Below are 17323 nucleotides of genomic sequence, written 5' to 3'. Positions count from 1 at the left end.
GTTCAATTTCATTCAAGTCCATTTCTCAAGCTTTACATTCATATAGTTCATCTCTGACATTCATATAGTTCATCTATACAAACTGCATTCTTTTTTTCCTGATGATAACCTAGTAACTAAACTGCGACTACAAGTTCAGGGACCTCCTGGAGTTAGACTTAGTTAATCTGAGGTTGTGAGTACCAGCAACTCCTTTCTTTTGTTTTCCAAAGCGGAATTTCAAGACAAAGGACCTTTGTCCCAGCCCAGAAAAGAAAACAAATCATGGAGAGGAAGTGAACACTCTGAAAACACTGCAGAAGAGCAGTTTTTTAGAGACCCTCTCCACTTGTCTTTGTCTAGGATCCCATATGCCTTAAGTTGGCCTTGCCAAGCCTTCATTGCTGTGTGCCCTGCAGGATGGGCTTTCAGCAGGATTCCTCCATTTCTTACAAGTTTGGGAGAGGGCAGGAGTTTCCATATTGCTTTTAAGAAGGGCAGCTACATTGGATAGAATTCATTTTACAGCTCTTAAGCTAACTGTCCAAAAGTCGTTTTTCTAATTTAAGCTAGTCCCTATGGCTCTCTACAGACTCAATGGAAATATATGTCTCTTCAGAAGGCTTTTAAACCTGGATGTCTTAGGCACTTCCAGATTTTCATTCATTTCATTTCAAAATAGCCATCCCTCTCCACTGATTGTAGGAGCTGAACAACCTGCACATCTGGACTTTGTGTGGCACATGACACATCAAGGTAAACCCTGCCCCATATAACCACTCATCTGCACCAACATCCTGTGCTCGAGGTTCCTGTAACTTAATAGCATGCTACATGTCTTGTGTTATTTTAGACTTAACTAGCTATAAAGCAATGGTCTGTTGCCCAGTGTATTATGCAAAATGATAAATAAAGCTTTATCATCTCCTTCATGATAGCCCTGATTTAAAATCGTTTTTTACTTTTATGATTACCTCCAGAATGGGTAATACTGCATCTTTCATCATCTCTGTCCCCTATGTACCTTTTTCCAGTTCTGCTGCATTACTGCTGAGACAGAGAACTGCTCCCTTTCTTCCCATAAAAAATATAGAGAGACAGGGTTTCCATAGGGATATACCACATTCTTTCATTTTTCTTTTTACTCATTCTTTTTTTCGTCTACATGTAGATGTCTAAATGTTTTGGGATGGCTAGTGGTTTAAAGTTCAGAAGTTTTAAAGTACTATTTAAAAGCTAAAAGCTACTATACTATAAAAGCTACTTCCCTTGACTACTGTAAAGGGAACAGTATGGAAAGGGACTAATTCTTATAAATCACATCAATAAAAACACAGGTTCTGATAGCAAGCTTATCATTTTAGATGTCTGATAAACAATTCATTTACTCGTCAGTTCGCCCTATGTCTACCAGTGTAAATAAATGAGCTACCTGGAAGGGCTGCTCTGTTGTTTCCTGAATGTGAGAGAAAAGTGGTGATAATTACAGAGAAAGGAAAAGAATGATACACAAATGAAATTCCATAGCAGCCTCAGTCCTGGCAAACTACATGCAGGTACAATGTCACAGAACTGAGAATGAAAAAATGCACTGTGATCTTCCGCACAATAGGAAAAGACAACACATTTTTTTAAATGAAACTTTCAATTACAGACTTCCCACAAAAGTATATCTATTGAAATGACTGTTTCCCCACAATTTGGTTTTTCAGCAGTGTGTCACTTCCCATCAAGTTCTGTCTTGTGTAAGTGACAACTGTAGCAGTCTTATCTCTGTACCTGAGTTTCCAGTCCCTTGCATGATTCATAATAGCTTCTTTGGGCTAAGTACCTAGTAGTGATGTGAATCTTCTTCAGTTAGGGCTAATTTAGAGAAATGCTTAAGTACATGCTTTATTWACCCTGTGCATGTTTGTATTAATAGTACTTTCTGTCAGTAGTCCTGTTGATTTCTAATGGGCTTATGTGTCTTCCTGAACACAGATTCTCTCAGCAGCTTAAAAATGAGGAATATTAAAAAAAAGAGAATACAGGAAATAAAAGCAAAGGTATTCAATGTAATAATAAACTTCCTTTTCACCAGCCAGTATCTGTCAAGGAGAACACAGCATTGTGAATAGAGTTTATGCAGTGAACTATGAGCATCTCTATATGAGTGAAGAGACATCTGAGTTTCTTTCATATATGCTACTGACATCTACCCAACCTACTGTTCTGTTATTCAAAACAGACAATATTAGGAGAGTAAGCAGATGTATTACATTTCCAGGTCCTCCAAAAAACCTGCTGTGTTAAATAAGATTCCTCCCTTCCCCGCCTCCCTGCAAACAAGGCAAGACACACTTTTTCAAGACTTACCGACACAAAGGCTTCTGATTTTGTCTCATTCAGCTGCAGTGTCAGTTTGTTTTGGGTATCATACACTCCATACAGTCTCTTAGACCAACTCGGAGGTATTTTATTCTTGTATTTTAATGAACTATACAGGGCAAATATCCTTTGTAARTCCAGGACCAGGCAACTGCAGTTGTACACGATGATGCCAAGTTCCTTCATCTGCAAAAACAAGGTTTGCATCGTTTGCGGTATTTTGTTGTGCATACAGTCAGCACATAAGCCATGCCTGAAGGGTAACTTTCGAAAGTTTACTGTGTGCTCAGAGCTATTACTATCAACTACAAGTACATTCTTAACAACACTACTTTAAAGGCAAGCACAGGAGCTAAATCTGCAAAGCAGGCAAACCTGTAACAGAGTGTATATGTTCAGCGTATCTCCTCAGAACGCCATGTCCTGATAGAAGACAACACACCCTTACAGACACCACATCATAGATGTGATGATAACTGTTTGTCAGAGGTACCATTTTTTTGTGTGTGTTGCCTGAGATTTACTACTCTTGGCTAGGATGAGGTTTTAAAATCGTGTTTACAATAAGAGCATCCACTTGGCTTGGTGGCATGAGTGCACACAGTGCAATCGGTGACTGCGTCCTACTTCAGAGGCAAATTGTGTTCAGTAAGTTTCGGAAAAGTTGAAATAAATGGATTCTCTTCTAGGAAATTACAGTCTCTATCTGCTGGAGAGGGAATATGATGCTCCAGCTTCAGAGAAAAAGATGGAAAAACTGGACATTTCTTACTGTCAGTAGATAAATCTATTGTAGTATTAAAAACAGCATGGTCCAGTATATAGTGCACCCAGGCAGGAGACAAAAACATTCTATTCTTAACTCTACTATTGCTGTAGTATGGTACCTCAACTAGGGTACCTCAAATTTCTAGGCTTCAGTTTCCTCACATGTAAAAATGGGAATAATGATACTCTTCTTTTAAAAGCACTTTGTAAGCATTCCTGTTCTCGCATATAAAGAATGAGGAGAAATAGCCCAAGTGAATGTAGATATTACAGTACAGTGAATGCTTTAACCTTTTATGGCCACATAGTCTTTCCACTACATTTAACTAAAAACATGTCTCCTGACTATCTTAAATCCTAGTTTGGCAGAGATTTCCCATATCACACGTCTCGGTGCTTATGCTGTAGGTATATTTTCATTTAAAAATATATCGTCTGGATTCTTTAATCAAAGTGTATCAGCACTCACAACTCTCTCTCCCTTCCTTTATTTTCTAAAGGCTCAGGAAAGCACCACTGTGGGCACAGATTGACCACTCATTATCTGCATTTCACACTAGTTCAGCCACCTCCAAAAATAAAGTGAGAAGAAAATCTGTGTGTATCTGTTGGAAAACAATATGCAGGATAAATATTTAAAGGATCCATGCTGTTTTTCTGTAAGCAAGCTCTGTTGGTCGCTATTGTCTCAGAGGACCTAGCACAATGGAGAAAATCAGAACCATATGAACTCTCCAGGATGTCCATCCTTTCAGTGACTCCTTAAAATCCCCTTAGATGGTCTCTCCACAGTCATGTGGGGTTGTTTTTGTAAGGAACATATCTTTTTTAAAAACCCCAGGGAACTCTGTTATCTTAAGAGCTTGTTCCTGCACAATTCTTCTCTGACTGCAGATAAGAAACTGTGCGAGAATGGAAGAATGGGGAGAGGAAGGTAAGTGCTGGATAGAATTGAATCTTCATTCTCATTTTATGGTAGGTGAGAGGAGACAACAAATCCCAACACTCCAGTGGGAAAGAAACTTGATAAGTGACAGTTTCCTCAAGTCCTTGAGCTGGAAATCCAACATACATCAGAATACACAACCATGAACAATTTAATTCCCAAAATAATTCACTAAACTGTTTCAAGCACAGGARTGTCACTTAATAATCTTAATGCCTATATCGGAACATTTCTGCAAGCTTGTTTAAATTAATTCAGAAAAAAGATGGAATTCTTCCATTAGTCTGCACAATCTGTAATTTGTGGATAGTTGGAAAATATTGCTTACTGCACTGCAGCCTTTCATTTTATGGATAAGCCAATAAATATGTTTCTATAATAAATGTAACTTATTCCAAGCAGTGCATAACAACTCAGTCAAACATTTTGTTTAGAATAACTTCCTCCCCTCCCCCCCTCCCCCCGGGTGCTGATATCTTTGAGGACTGTTCTGTATTCACTTTTAGGCTATCCCTATCCTTTATGCACTTGTTTATCTCCCAAAATTTTAAACTAAACATTATCTCTGTTTTCACTGTGTGCTGCCAATGCTGCTCTCTTAATTGTCAGGCATGYCATTGCAACGGACTTACTAATGGTATTCTGCAACATGCATCTGCATAATGTGGTTTAATCAGCTTTTCATGGCTGTTAGTAGATTCTGTCATAATTACGTGGTTACAGTTTTCCTTTCATTTATCAGTCCTTTATTACTATTCCACTCTATCCCTTCCATTAAAAGTAAAGATAAAACAGTGTCCTGACAGCACACCAGAACCTGCCAGGCTTGCATCCCTGAGAACAACCCACCTTTGAAGAGGAACGCTTGCAGCCCGTTGCCTTCCTGTCTATGAACTAAGAGACTGCCCTTCTGTGCACGTGCTTCCTTGTAAGGAGGAAGCCTGTGGCACTCATAACCTTTTAAGTGCAATTTTTACAGATCCCCACATAGTCTAATTGTAAAATGAAACATCAGCTGTTGCCTGACCACCAGGCTCTCCCCATGAGCAAAGTCTGCCCAGGGACCTGTCAGTGCTCCCAGGAGCTGTCAGCACCTCCTGCAGGAAGCGGCAGTCAGCAGCAGCCACTGTGGTGCCCTRCAAAGGCCCGTGAACGACCCAGTCATCCCCATCAGACTCCAACTGCAGACTGGAACGAAGCCATTTCCACAGATGTATTTACGGCGCAGTAACAAATGCTGGCTTCTCACGGTGGTGCATCTTGCAGTCGGCTTCTTTGTTGGAGACAAGCACTGATCAAAGCTTTTCCTGCTTCTGAAGCCCTGATAAAAGCTGTTGCCTATGTGCATTCTCTGGTACACGATGCAGACTGGTTTCCTCTCTGGGAAAACACACTTATCCTCTTTACCCAGCTGCCTATTTTCATTGAGCTTTTAGGAACTTAAGTTCAAAGTTGCTTGAACTTGGAAAGTAGATTCAAAGTTACTGGAGGAAGGCAGACAGGGACTCACATGTTTATGGTACAGACCTCATTTCCGCAGGAAACCAGATTAGACATCAGTCTGTTACGTCATTATGGTCTGGTTTATGTATAAGTCACCTTGAAATGAAAATAATACAAATAATCCATAATTGCACGCAATAAACCATCAGCCTCCTACTTTCCTGCAAAACAGCTCTAGTAGGTTTGGTGACCTTTCAGAAGCATCTTCCCCACTGAGCTTGTTTTGATTCCCATATTCTGAGGTGAGGAGAGACTGCTCTTTTTTCCAATTAATTACAAAGCCCATCATCCTGAAGGCACTTCAGAGAGTGGGCAGCAAGGATGTGCTAGTGACAGATTTAATATGAAGCAGTATGTCATCTAGATAAGGGAAAAGACTCTCTCTTCAGTTCAAGAGCTGCTGTTATTACAGACTTTTTTCTTTTTAAAAAGTCTCAGAGGAGAGACAGAAAAAGTGGATTTATATTGAAAGAATCAAAATCTGAGTATTGCTCCCTGACTTGCAATGACTGAAACCTGCAGCAAAGCATCTGAGATACCTGTCATAGTAAAATCCTTTAGGGCAAGAGCTCATAAGGCAAGGAAAGTATTTTTTCATACTGTGTTTTAAAAGTGACTTACACAGTAATGAAAACATCACRGGGGAAAAAAATAGAGTGAAGAAGGTCTCAAAGAAGACATAAAAACCTTAATAAAACTAGAGGAAGATAAATCTGAAATGAAAGTAAGAGCCACAAATATGACTGCTGCACAACAGAATCAGAATATTCCGAGGTGAAAATCAGTTGCTTGTGAGTGACATTTTCAGAGTTTGCCGTGGGGGGCTGGCAAGAGGAACAGTCTTCTGGATAGAAAATTTCATGTCCTGTCATGAACAGTATTTTTACTCTCCTCTATGTGAAGAGCCACCATCAGCAATCTTTTCAAAGAACGGAAGCTTTTTGCCTTATTCTGTGCAGAACAATTTACGTTTGTGCAAAGCAGCTATCAATGGCCACCAGACRGACCTCTGTCTTTCCTGCCAGTAACTGCTTTCTTAAACCAGCAGAGAAGTAAATGATTACACAAGACCCAGGAAACAGTCCACTGTACAAAGATAAATGATGTTCAAACTTAGAAAACAGTTAAACTGCAAAAAAAATAATAAATATAGCCTAGATAAGATACTGATTTTTACAATGAGGAGGAATTCTTTTCTAGACTTGAAAAAGAGCAGGATTTCACTAAAGGAAATTTCTACTGATTTTCTCTTGTACCTTAGTAGACATCGCACAAGCAATGAGAAAAACAAGAACCTAAAAAGTATGGATTGTCAACACAAAAAATTATAAATTTCATAAACTGAGAAGTAATATTACTAAGACTTTTCAAATACATTTGGACCATAGGTTAGAGAGGTATATGTTGTGTCCTTATCCTGCACTTTACAGACTAGGCAGTGCATCTCATATTTACCTTTAGATATATCTTAACCACAAACCCCACTGGGTAGGCAAGATACTACTTGACCTACATAACAGCAGCACACCTCTCGGGCTCACAGCTTGTGATATGTGAAYTGTAGATGTAGCTGGAGGCTTTAGAAAATTCCTTAATTTCTTAAAAAAAAGAAATCTCCTTTCCGCTGAGGACACCAGCGGGGAACAGACCTGAGGAGGGTAAAAGCACTTCCCGGCGCAGTGCTTCGATGGCCTCATTGGAGCAGCCTCGAGGGTAACAGGATTACAGGAGTAATGCTCATCGCAAAGTCATCAAGCTACTGAGCTGCACGTGCACAGCCGTCGTTTTGATGAGAAACACCAAAAGGCCAAAGGCTGCAGCGCTGCCTCGGTTCCTCTCCTGCAGAGCGCACGCGGGTTTTAGAGCACCCCAAGACCTCGGCTAGCGCTTCGCCACGAGTTGCGGCTCGCTGCGTGGAGCTGGGGCCAAATGCTCGCCCTCTCGGCGCTTGGCCACTAGCGCAGTGCAGGGGCTTCACGGTGTTGTGAAAAAGCTATGCTATGTGAAAAACAAAAGCTATGTGAAAAACAATATAAATTAACCTGCAAGGACCCTAATAATTCCCCTTGCTGCAGAAGGTTGCAGTACCACGCACTAAAGCCACGCATTGAATGAGGAAAAGCCAGATACTGAATAGATACGGAACTGATGCAACAGGAGGGCATGTTGCACGGCCGGGGAAGCAGAGATCACAGAGTCACAGCACGGTCGGGGTGCCTCRGTACCTCTGGAGATCATCCAGTCCAACCTCCCTCCTTGAGGTAAGCGTGTGTGGGGAAATCTTGTGGAAAAACAAATACGATCATATAAATAAAGACTATCACAGTAACTATCCAGGAGGTAGGTTAACGTTGTATTGACCTCTTAATTTGGGCTATTCCTCACTTTGGCAACTTTGTTAGCAGCTTTTATTTTTTTAATTTTTTTTTTTGTTTGGCTACAAAAAATCTTTAGAGTTTTGAGTAATTTTATGTATTTTTAGAAAGAAAAACAGAAACATAATGACTGATAAAGAGATACACTGACACACACACACACACTCTGTCAGGCATATATTTCAACTGAAGCTGACACCAATTCCAGGTTGCATTTTCTGGTAACCCACTACTCTCCCCAGATTGTCCTTTTCTGAGTGGATCCTGGGAAGGGATAGGGACACTTCCCCTGTGGGCTGTTTCATGATGGCCAAGGAATGGGGGGATGCAGCACCCTGTGTCCCCTCCGGACAGTGCTGGGTACTGTGTCCTTGTGGGCACCCGAGTGCCCCCGGTTACTCTCCCCAGGTTGCTCTCTTTGCTCCTGGCCTGATCCAGTTTTTGCTCCTTAGTTTCTCACGTCAATGGGGAGTGTGTGGCCGCCTGGCCCAGCCAGCAGTCACTTCACGTTGCTGTATGTTCCTTGCTATGACACTCAGCTCTTCGAATTGATCAGCTTTCTGTTTCTCAGTGCATTCACCTTCCCCCACAAACACTGCTGTCGCCTAAGGTCAAAGGGCCTTGTTTCCATCATCTTGGTTTTAAGTGATTTGAAGATAACTGTCTGGCAGGCAGAATTTCTACTGAAAAAAAAAAAGAGAGAATCCCTCCTACTTGACATCAGAATACAYTCTCATTCTCAACCAGTGCTGAAAACTTGATCCCATCACGGAAAATGGAAAACTATCATTCAAGCCACAGTGCTGAAAATAAACCTGAACATGTGATGAGAGAGGTAACACATTCGACACATAGTGCACATAGCACTTGCACTGAATGTCACTTAAGCATCCACAGATAATCAGTATAAAGCCAAGACGCACTTTCAGTAAAAGAACAGAAGGGAATGACTGGACTGACCGTGCYCCATCATGGGAACTGATCAATTACATTTGGCTTGGCAGCTGCTATCAGTCCACGGTTCTTTAATTCTCACCCTCAGAAAGTACATTCGATAGATTGCAGTAAGTGGTTCTTGCAGAATAAAAGTCCCAAGGAAGCCACAACTTAGTAGGTTTTTATTACCTAGTAGTAAAAAGCTGCCGCAATAAGGAACAGCAAATATTCTAAGGGTTGATAGTTTTTTTGTCCCATTTCCTTCTCTGCTGGTCCATAGGTCAAGAACAACAAAACTGCACAGCGATGCTCTACTGGTTTCCAATTCACCTTAGATTCAATAGACAGACCTGTCATTATTTTGCATAGCACCCTGATCTTAAGAGAACYGTAACAAAAGTATGTATTGCCTCTCAGCAGGTCTTACAATTTTAGGGCTTCTTAATTAACACAAAGGAACAAAAAGTAAGATGCAGCATTTAGCTTCTGCTGAAAGATACTGCCACAGAGATGCAACACAAGCTAGACACTCACACAGAAGTGGGGCTTTCTGTTGGCATCGTTAGAAATCTCTAAATTTCTAAATTTCTGTTAGCATCGTTGGAAAAGCACTTTGTAGGGAGGAGGTAGCCATCTATCTTTAAAACAGAAGCACAGCAATCTCTAGTGTCCTTACTAATTAGGAAATAACTCATCACCTGACTTTATTTTTCAACTTGCTCTGCTCCACTAATATGGAAAACTCTGCAAAAATCAAATATATCTGTAAAAACGTTTTAAACCATAGATGACTCTGTGCTGATGTTCATGCAGAACCTAACAGAGCATTAACAGTACAAGCTCGGGTTTGGTTACTGCTGTTGATGGTGCTCACTAATAAAGCAAGCATGATGCATCACTGCTGTCAGAGCAAGCCAGAAGGCAGAACTGAGTCAGTTAAGAATTCCTTGCTCTATATCAGCATAATTAATATCACTTGGCATAATCACAGCCTAATTTATCATTTACAAATGACTTTTCAGTTTACAGTTTCATTACCCCCTCAGAGCAAGCACAAGTGTTACTTCAATTTTCTCTTTAGAGGAAAAGCAAACTTGGAACTGCAAGGAACCATTTCCCAGGATCATGTTTGATTTATTTCTTGTTTCACTGTGAATTTTAATTTGATTCTGTTTCTCTTTTCAAACACAGTTTCTGTTCCTTATATCAGAGAAAAGGGCTGCTTGTGAAGACAAGGAACATGCTGTGCTGGCCTCCATTTCACTGCTAGCAAGCCCCATCACATTTACAGTACCAATGTCACTTATTAAACAATTCACTYTATCCACGGAATGGCAAAAGAAACTAAAAAGTGATCTGAAGGAGCTTGTTGGCTTCTGCAAAGCCCTGCAATCTCCTTTGACACAGGCAGACGCAGATATCCCGCTGCCTGCTCGTTCCCTCTCTCCTGCAGCGCAGCCCAGTGCACGGGGCTGCGTGACCTTATGTCCTCCTCCTCAGTTGGAGCCCAAGGCACGAGCTCTCAGCACTGGTTTTCCTCATCCTAAATAAAGCTGCAAGGGGCAGCCTTCACACGTCCATACACCTTTCCCAAGCAATGATAAATAACTTGCCATAGGCAGTTCCATACAAACATCAATGATTTCACTGTTTTGGTGAAGTTAAGAAAGGCAACTGCATCATGACTTCCAAACTAGGCCCTGATGTTTATGAAGACAGTATCAAAACCTGAAAAGGTTTGGAGATGGCATTAATTCTGCACACTGATATGGAAGGAACATTTTGTCAGAATATATTTTGTTCTGCTCGATGACTTAGGTATATAGAAAGATGAGATTTTATGTTGAACTGCAGACCTATTATTCCTTTCACAGAGTGATTGAAATGATTGTCCTTCCTTGCCCTGACTCATGGAGATTTATGGCATTTTCCTTCTGCCTGATTTACTACATCTTTTGCACAGGACAATACTAAATACATTTTTCCCTAGAATAATTCTATTGTTACAGGGGGAGGCTGCTGGGTTGCTGCATTTGGAAGCCTTGTTGGAGCTGAGGCAGTTTTGAATGATCTCTATCTAGAAGGGAACTATGATCAGTGCAATGTCAAGTGCATGTGTGCACGGGAGCCACTGGCATATACTGGGAATACACTTTCATGATTATTTTAATGCTGTTATTTTAAGTGTTTAGTTGAACAAGACTCATCTGATGGAATATGCTAATAGCTAAATCCCTGTGAGAGGAATCTGCCTCCATTTATTAACATCACTGACCAAGATTAGTTGCTATCAAGTTCTTATGGGAGATGACAGAATAGACTGTGGTGCRGTAGCTCCCTCGCAGAGGTCCAGCTGGGTTTTAATGAGCAAGTTCTCTTTCTGTGCAACATAAATCCCATTCTTGGGAAAGCAGTGGATTTACTGCTTTCCTTGCACCCATATAAGATCACCTATTACTCAAGACTACCACCAGCTGTTGAGCTTGAAGCTGCCACCACTGGATCAGAGKGCATGGCCTGTGGGAGTATGTAGGAGAATCAGAATCATTGTGATAGCCCACAGGTCTTAAGACCTACGASTCCACAGACATGTCTGTCCCTCATTGCCAAACTCCAGCAGCAACTTCCCGCGAGCCTGCTGCTGGCCTGAACTGCAGCAGCGGCATGGCTGCAGAGATGAGCATAAACCTGCTGCCTGCCCCCACTTCATACGGGCTGTCTGCAAAMCAGCTCCAGTTCAGAACCATAAAAATGTTTTAGTGCCGCATCTGCATTAGTATGTATTGCCTCTCAGCAGGTCTTACTATTTTAGGGCTTCTTAATTAACACAACACAACGGAAGCTACAGCACTTAAACTTGTAAGTGTGTTTGGTCAGGGGACTTTTAAATTCAGATTTGAGCACTCTGTTCTTCTGCTGGCTGCAGACATACCTTACAGAATTTGGCCTGTAAATCATCCTCATCACCATGACTGATGCCCCTGACTTTTTTTAAAGGCAAGAATACTGCCAAGTGCAGTATTTATGCTGCAGTTTCTGGGACATTCCCCAAATCAATTTACACTCATTTCTATAGCTTCTCTTAGGCTACTAAGTCTTATTTCTAGAGTATGAACTCCTACCAACACTTCTCAGCAGTGATGTCTGGTAACAACACTGCCTGTCTTTAAAGCCKTCTCCAGTTTTTCACACATTTATCTGGATTATGTTGTATTTTCTGTGCTACATGTACAGGGTATATTCTGCCACTGAATTCCTGCAAGTCTCCAGTTCCCTAAACATGTCAAAAACCCATCCAAAACATGAGTCTGATAATCTTAATGCACAGATATTATTTGTCAAGTATCTAAGGGACCACCGTTATGGTGGACCTGAACCAGAGAAACTCTCTTTGCAACATCCTTTATGCCATTTAATTATTTGAAGGGGTAGTGGTGACATGGACAAGTATTAAAAGCCAGCAAATTATTATAAAGCTGTTTTTCTTAGAGAAAGAATCTTTCCCTTTTTCACTGGACTGTGAAGATCCAATTACATTAATATTGTATGCTGTTCTAGAAAGAAATGAGCTTATATGTTCAAATGGGTATTCCATCATTTTATTCTGCAGGTTCATTATTTATTGATTTAGGCAATTTATTATTAATTGCTCCAGTGGTAGGCAAACCTGTTCTAAACCTGTTCTACAAAACTCTCACAACACATGAAAAAAAACTGTGATGAGAAGAAAATAGGGGCATCCAATTTCAGAGGTCAGAGAGAGAGCAGTGAGCATACTCCGAGTCAACTGGAACCAGACAAAAATATGCAGCCAGCTGTGGTTTGTCCTCTCTTACACTGAATGCGAACACATAATGTAGATGAAGCGCGTGAGAATGGCACCCAGCAGCAGGAGAGGAGAGAAAGGGCTGTGACAAATGGGAATGCCTAATGCCTTGCAAGTGGGAACGGGCTCTGCCTCTGGAGAAATCAGCAAACCTGGGGAGGCATGAGAAGTCTTTTTGGCTCCAAAAGCAGGGAAAATGTGCAGTCTCATACAGTCTTCACTCCATCACAAAACCAGAAACCCCACAGGAGTAAGGAAGAACTGAGGCCGCTGCCAGGCAATAACGGAGATGCATGCAAAACAAGTGCAGCAGCCACTTTACCCCTGGCTTAACTATCCCTCTGCCCACTAGCAATGCTAGTAAGAGGCAAAACATCACAGAGCTTCACTGAGATTCATCTGTAAATACTGGATGGTCAGAAAATAGATTTCAAGAAGAGTAAGCCCAATAGACAATGCTAACTTTGTCCTGATTTACTGGCTGTAACACAGTGTGGCCCATCTCAGTTAAAAGAATAAAACATCAGATTTCCAAAAATACAACTCCCTATGGCATGATAAATGGACACTGAATTCTGCACTTTCCAAGAGTAACATCCAACCACACCCTCTCCACATATATGCTTGAAGATTAGGGCTGCATCTTTATGTTATCTTTATAAAATTAGGTAGTTCTGAAAATAATGCTTTTGAAATCAATGAGATCAGCAGCATGAGCATTTTTAGATTCCATCATATAACTAATAATATTATATAACTAATAATGTATCACAATATATCACATAATAACATATCCCACAGAACCTAAATACAATACAAAGGCATTCTGTTGCATGCTTCAATAGTTTCAGTGTAAGTGCTAAAGTTTATCCATCTGACCTCGCTTGAACCTTGCCGGATGACCAAGCCGAAACAGCCTTGTTTCACGTTACAGGGCACTTAAGATTATGCTCAGTTTAGTAACAGTGATATGCTACGAAACAGTTCTGAGACAGGAAGAAAATTAAGCAAATTACTGCTTAAGGTGATCATGGCTGGCAACAGTCTAAAATCCATATTAGGGATATAACTGTAGTTCATACTAGAACAACATTATATCAAAAGGAGACTCTCAGTGTAACTTTCGCTTGAGTAAGAAAGTGTAATTCCACTAAATGTGAAATACTCTTATCTCGAAAGGGCCAGATGCACCATTTCATAACTTTGAGAGGCTCATTTAGATAAAAGAAGTTCAAATAAAGAATGATTGATTATAGTGTGCTTTTCACTTTATGCAGTTCTGTAAAGATAAGATGCAACTCTCATTAACAGAAATTGCAAATATCCTGTCTCAGTGATCAACTTGAAGAGCTGGCTCCACTATAGCAAGACTTTGGGAAAGCAGGAAAAAAWTGGGATCATCATGATGTATTTAAGCTGTATAGCAGCCCCGTGTTTATGACACATTGTTTTACGGGAGGATAATTTAGGTCACATAAACAAACAGAAACGACAGCTTTGCAGGATATAGATTAAGGAAAAGGTTTAYTCAGAGCTGCCAGAAGACAGGAGGACAAAAAGACAACCATGGATCATATTTGCTCTAGGCAGCACTCCAGAGCTTCTTGAATTTTGGGAAAGTTTTGATTCAGATCTGTAGTCCCAGAAATGGGGGCTGAGAGAAAAAAGGAATAATCTGAGTGGTACTGCTCACCAAGTGCTGCCTTTGAGCTGTGACAAAAATATTCCTCCACATGCATCTTCTTAAATATTTGAGATGAGACTGTTGAGAAAGGGCTATGTGGATTGCTCCCTACAGATACCACCTTCTCTGAGATACCTACAATCCCTAACTGCCCTTTTAGATGCAGCTATCAATACCTGGAAACATCACGCTCATCTCCCGAATTTTACCATCTTGAAGACAGCAGGAATAAAAAGAGGTTAGGTTTTCTCAGAGTCCACCTGTCACTGGTACTTTGAAACAAGAGGAGGACAGGGAGGTAGAGAAGAACTCTACCTTCTGCTTTTGTCTACTTTTTGTGGCGTTACAAGCAAGAGAGCCTGGACAACAAAATTAAAAGCCCCCAGGATCTCTCTATCCAATTCTGACCTGTCTCCAGTGCTAACAGTGCAGCCAAGCAGCAACACTCCAAGGAATCCTGAAGCCTTTCTGCTGCAAGTTCTAGTACAGATGAGTCCAAGAAACATAACAAAAAAGTAATCCATATTGAACATAACGAAATTTAATTCATATTAAAACAAAAAAAATTGCTTAACTGTTTTTTACTTAAAATCTGCATGCACAAAAAGTACATCTCAAGAGTTTTTTTGCTCCAGTAACTGAAACTTTCTTAACTCCATAAAATTGAGAAGCCAAAGCTTCATAATACAATATACTTTTACTTTAAGTACACAGTGGATTGTTCTTGTTTATCTTTAAAAAGCATAACTTTGCTTATCTACTCTGTTTACAGAGGCTTAATAAACATTTTCAGAATAAATAAAAGAAACTCATAGCTATATAACATCTCACAGCTCATTTCACTGTAGATTCATCAGATTCATCAATTTAATTAACAAAATAAATAATCAGATAGATTCCTTACTTTTTATATTTAAATGTAATTAATTCCTAATTGCTATAACTTGTACATACTGTAAGAATCAGTCCTAAAGAGATGTTAAGTATATTTTATGCAATTAAAATAAAATAAAACAGAAGTAGGAGTTTCTCATTCCTGCATTGTCATACATCTTTCTCTCTTAAATAATTTGCCCCCCCCTTTTTTTTAGATGTATCAAGTAAAAAACTAACTCCTAACATAAAACACATCACTGGTGCCCAGCTGATATTGTTGGAAGAATTTTTCAAATTTTCTAATTACCTTAATTTATGTAGATACAATCAGCAGCTCCTAACGTGTAACTACACTGGGATGAGTGCAGGATGAAGAAACTGCCTGAAAATGAAATACCAGTGCTTAGCAGTCTTGCCAGATACCTACCCATCACAGGAGACATTTTAGAAAGTGCCCMAAGGCACTGCTGAGAGGCAGTGAGAACAAAACATTGATCCTATGCAACAGAGATGATWAGATTAACTTTTGTTATTCAAAACACTGTCTGACCTCAATTCCTGAAAGAAGCAAGGTCAAAGAACTGCTATGCATAAGCCCAAGTCTAATTTACCAAGAATTAATACTTCTTCATAAATATATTGGTGAACACAACAGGTCTTTTTTTTTTCAGTCCTCCTGATGGATTTTTGAGACAAAGGGAAATCAAATGCCCTTCTGAAATCTTACTTTGTACTGGCGACAGATAACACAAGCAATCCAACCGGGATACAGGTAAGTGTGGGTGGGGAAGACAGCAAAGTCTTTGAGTTGYTTTGTCTTCTTTATAACATACCTTAGCACATATTTCTCTAAAAGCCACCACCTCCAGCGGGCTCTGGTACCCAGGGATCCCCCCTGCCTGGCCGGTGGAGCCCAGTCCAGCGCCCCTTGGGACCCAGGGTCTCTCTGACCCAGCTGATGGGTGCATCTGCTACTCTCCGATTTGTCATGGCAACCCTGAGGCAAGGCTGAGCAGGTATCCCAGAAACATACACACACACCTTTTATCCRTACTTACGTTTTACTCTATAAAATGTAAGTACAGGTAGCCAAGTCCCCTTCCTCCTCTCTAGCTAGCAGAGGACCCTCTCTCCCCCCAGCTGCTGGCACCACAGCTATGTGGGCCACCATTGCCCGAGGTCTGGCTCCAGCTTACTGGTCTGGATTCACTCCTGGCACTTATGTCTGATAGTGCTCACATGCAGGACTGAGTGAGATACACAGGAAAACAATTAAGAAAGGATTTAATAAGAAGCTAGGCTGGACCACAGTGATCAGCCACAGGGCTTGGTCACACAAGTGTACTGACCAGCATCTGCTTACATGCCACCAACCTTTTTTATACCCCGCTCTTCTCCATTCGCCCCTGCTTCTCCCCTCTCGTTCCTACTCCCTAAATATTCCTAGGAAAGTTTCATGTAGTCCCATGAGCCCAAAATCCTCCCAGTCATCTTCGTTGTTTCCCCCTTTGCTTACTATGCCTTTTGCACTGAAAAGGCCCTTGATCATATAACCTTAATATGAGGCAGACTCTCTCAGTCTAGCTGTTAGCATTCACAGTTTAAGCTATTTTTTCACCTGTGACACAAGCGTATTTAATATGTGCCTGATTCCATCTCCAGTGAAGACAATCGGATTAATTTTACTTGTTTCAATCATTTTTTGTAATAGAATTTTCCATGGGCTGATTATTTATTGCACATAAATGCATTTTGCTGAAATGGTTCAGCTAATATATTACAGTTGTTTGCCCACTAGATGCAATTATTCATCTGTGTGAACAATAGAACTTTCCAAAAAATGTTGTTAGTATGAAGGGTTCCGGCAGTGTATTTTGAGCTGATTAAACGTTCTGTTTGGACTGCAAACCTCATGCTTCTTAATAGAATTAATACGCAAAATGTATTTTTAAGTTTCACTGGAACTCTTGAGAGTAGATGTGGAACAAAAGGCAAACGTGGCATGTTTCTGTTATATCGTGTTGTGCGTTAATGTTATGGATGGTAACAATTCTTAGACA

General features: G+C 40.5%; 1 protein-coding gene across 2 annotated transcripts in view; it reads right to left on the bottom strand.

Annotated features, from left to right (window-relative positions):
• Positions 1 to 17323, bottom strand: part of PLD5 (phospholipase D family member 5) — a 139275-nt gene that overhangs the window by 13586 nt on the left and 108366 nt on the right. For both annotated transcript variants that reach the window (XM_085298250.1, XM_085298251.1), the window contains one exon: positions 2338 to 2535. In XM_085298250.1, the coding sequence (XP_085154376.1) occupies positions 2338 to 2535 (198 nt within the window). The remainder of the gene's footprint in view (positions 1 to 2337; positions 2536 to 17323) is intronic.

Source organism: Rhea americana, unplaced genomic scaffold (assembly GCF_003343005.1).
Source record: "Rhea americana isolate MKP2758 unplaced genomic scaffold, rheAme1 scaffold_137, whole genome shotgun sequence".
Classification (NCBI taxonomy): Eukaryota; Metazoa; Chordata; class Aves; order Rheiformes; family Rheidae; genus Rhea; species Rhea americana.
Note: the sequence above shows the minus strand (reverse complement) of the source record. Positions and strands in the feature narration are given on the sequence as shown.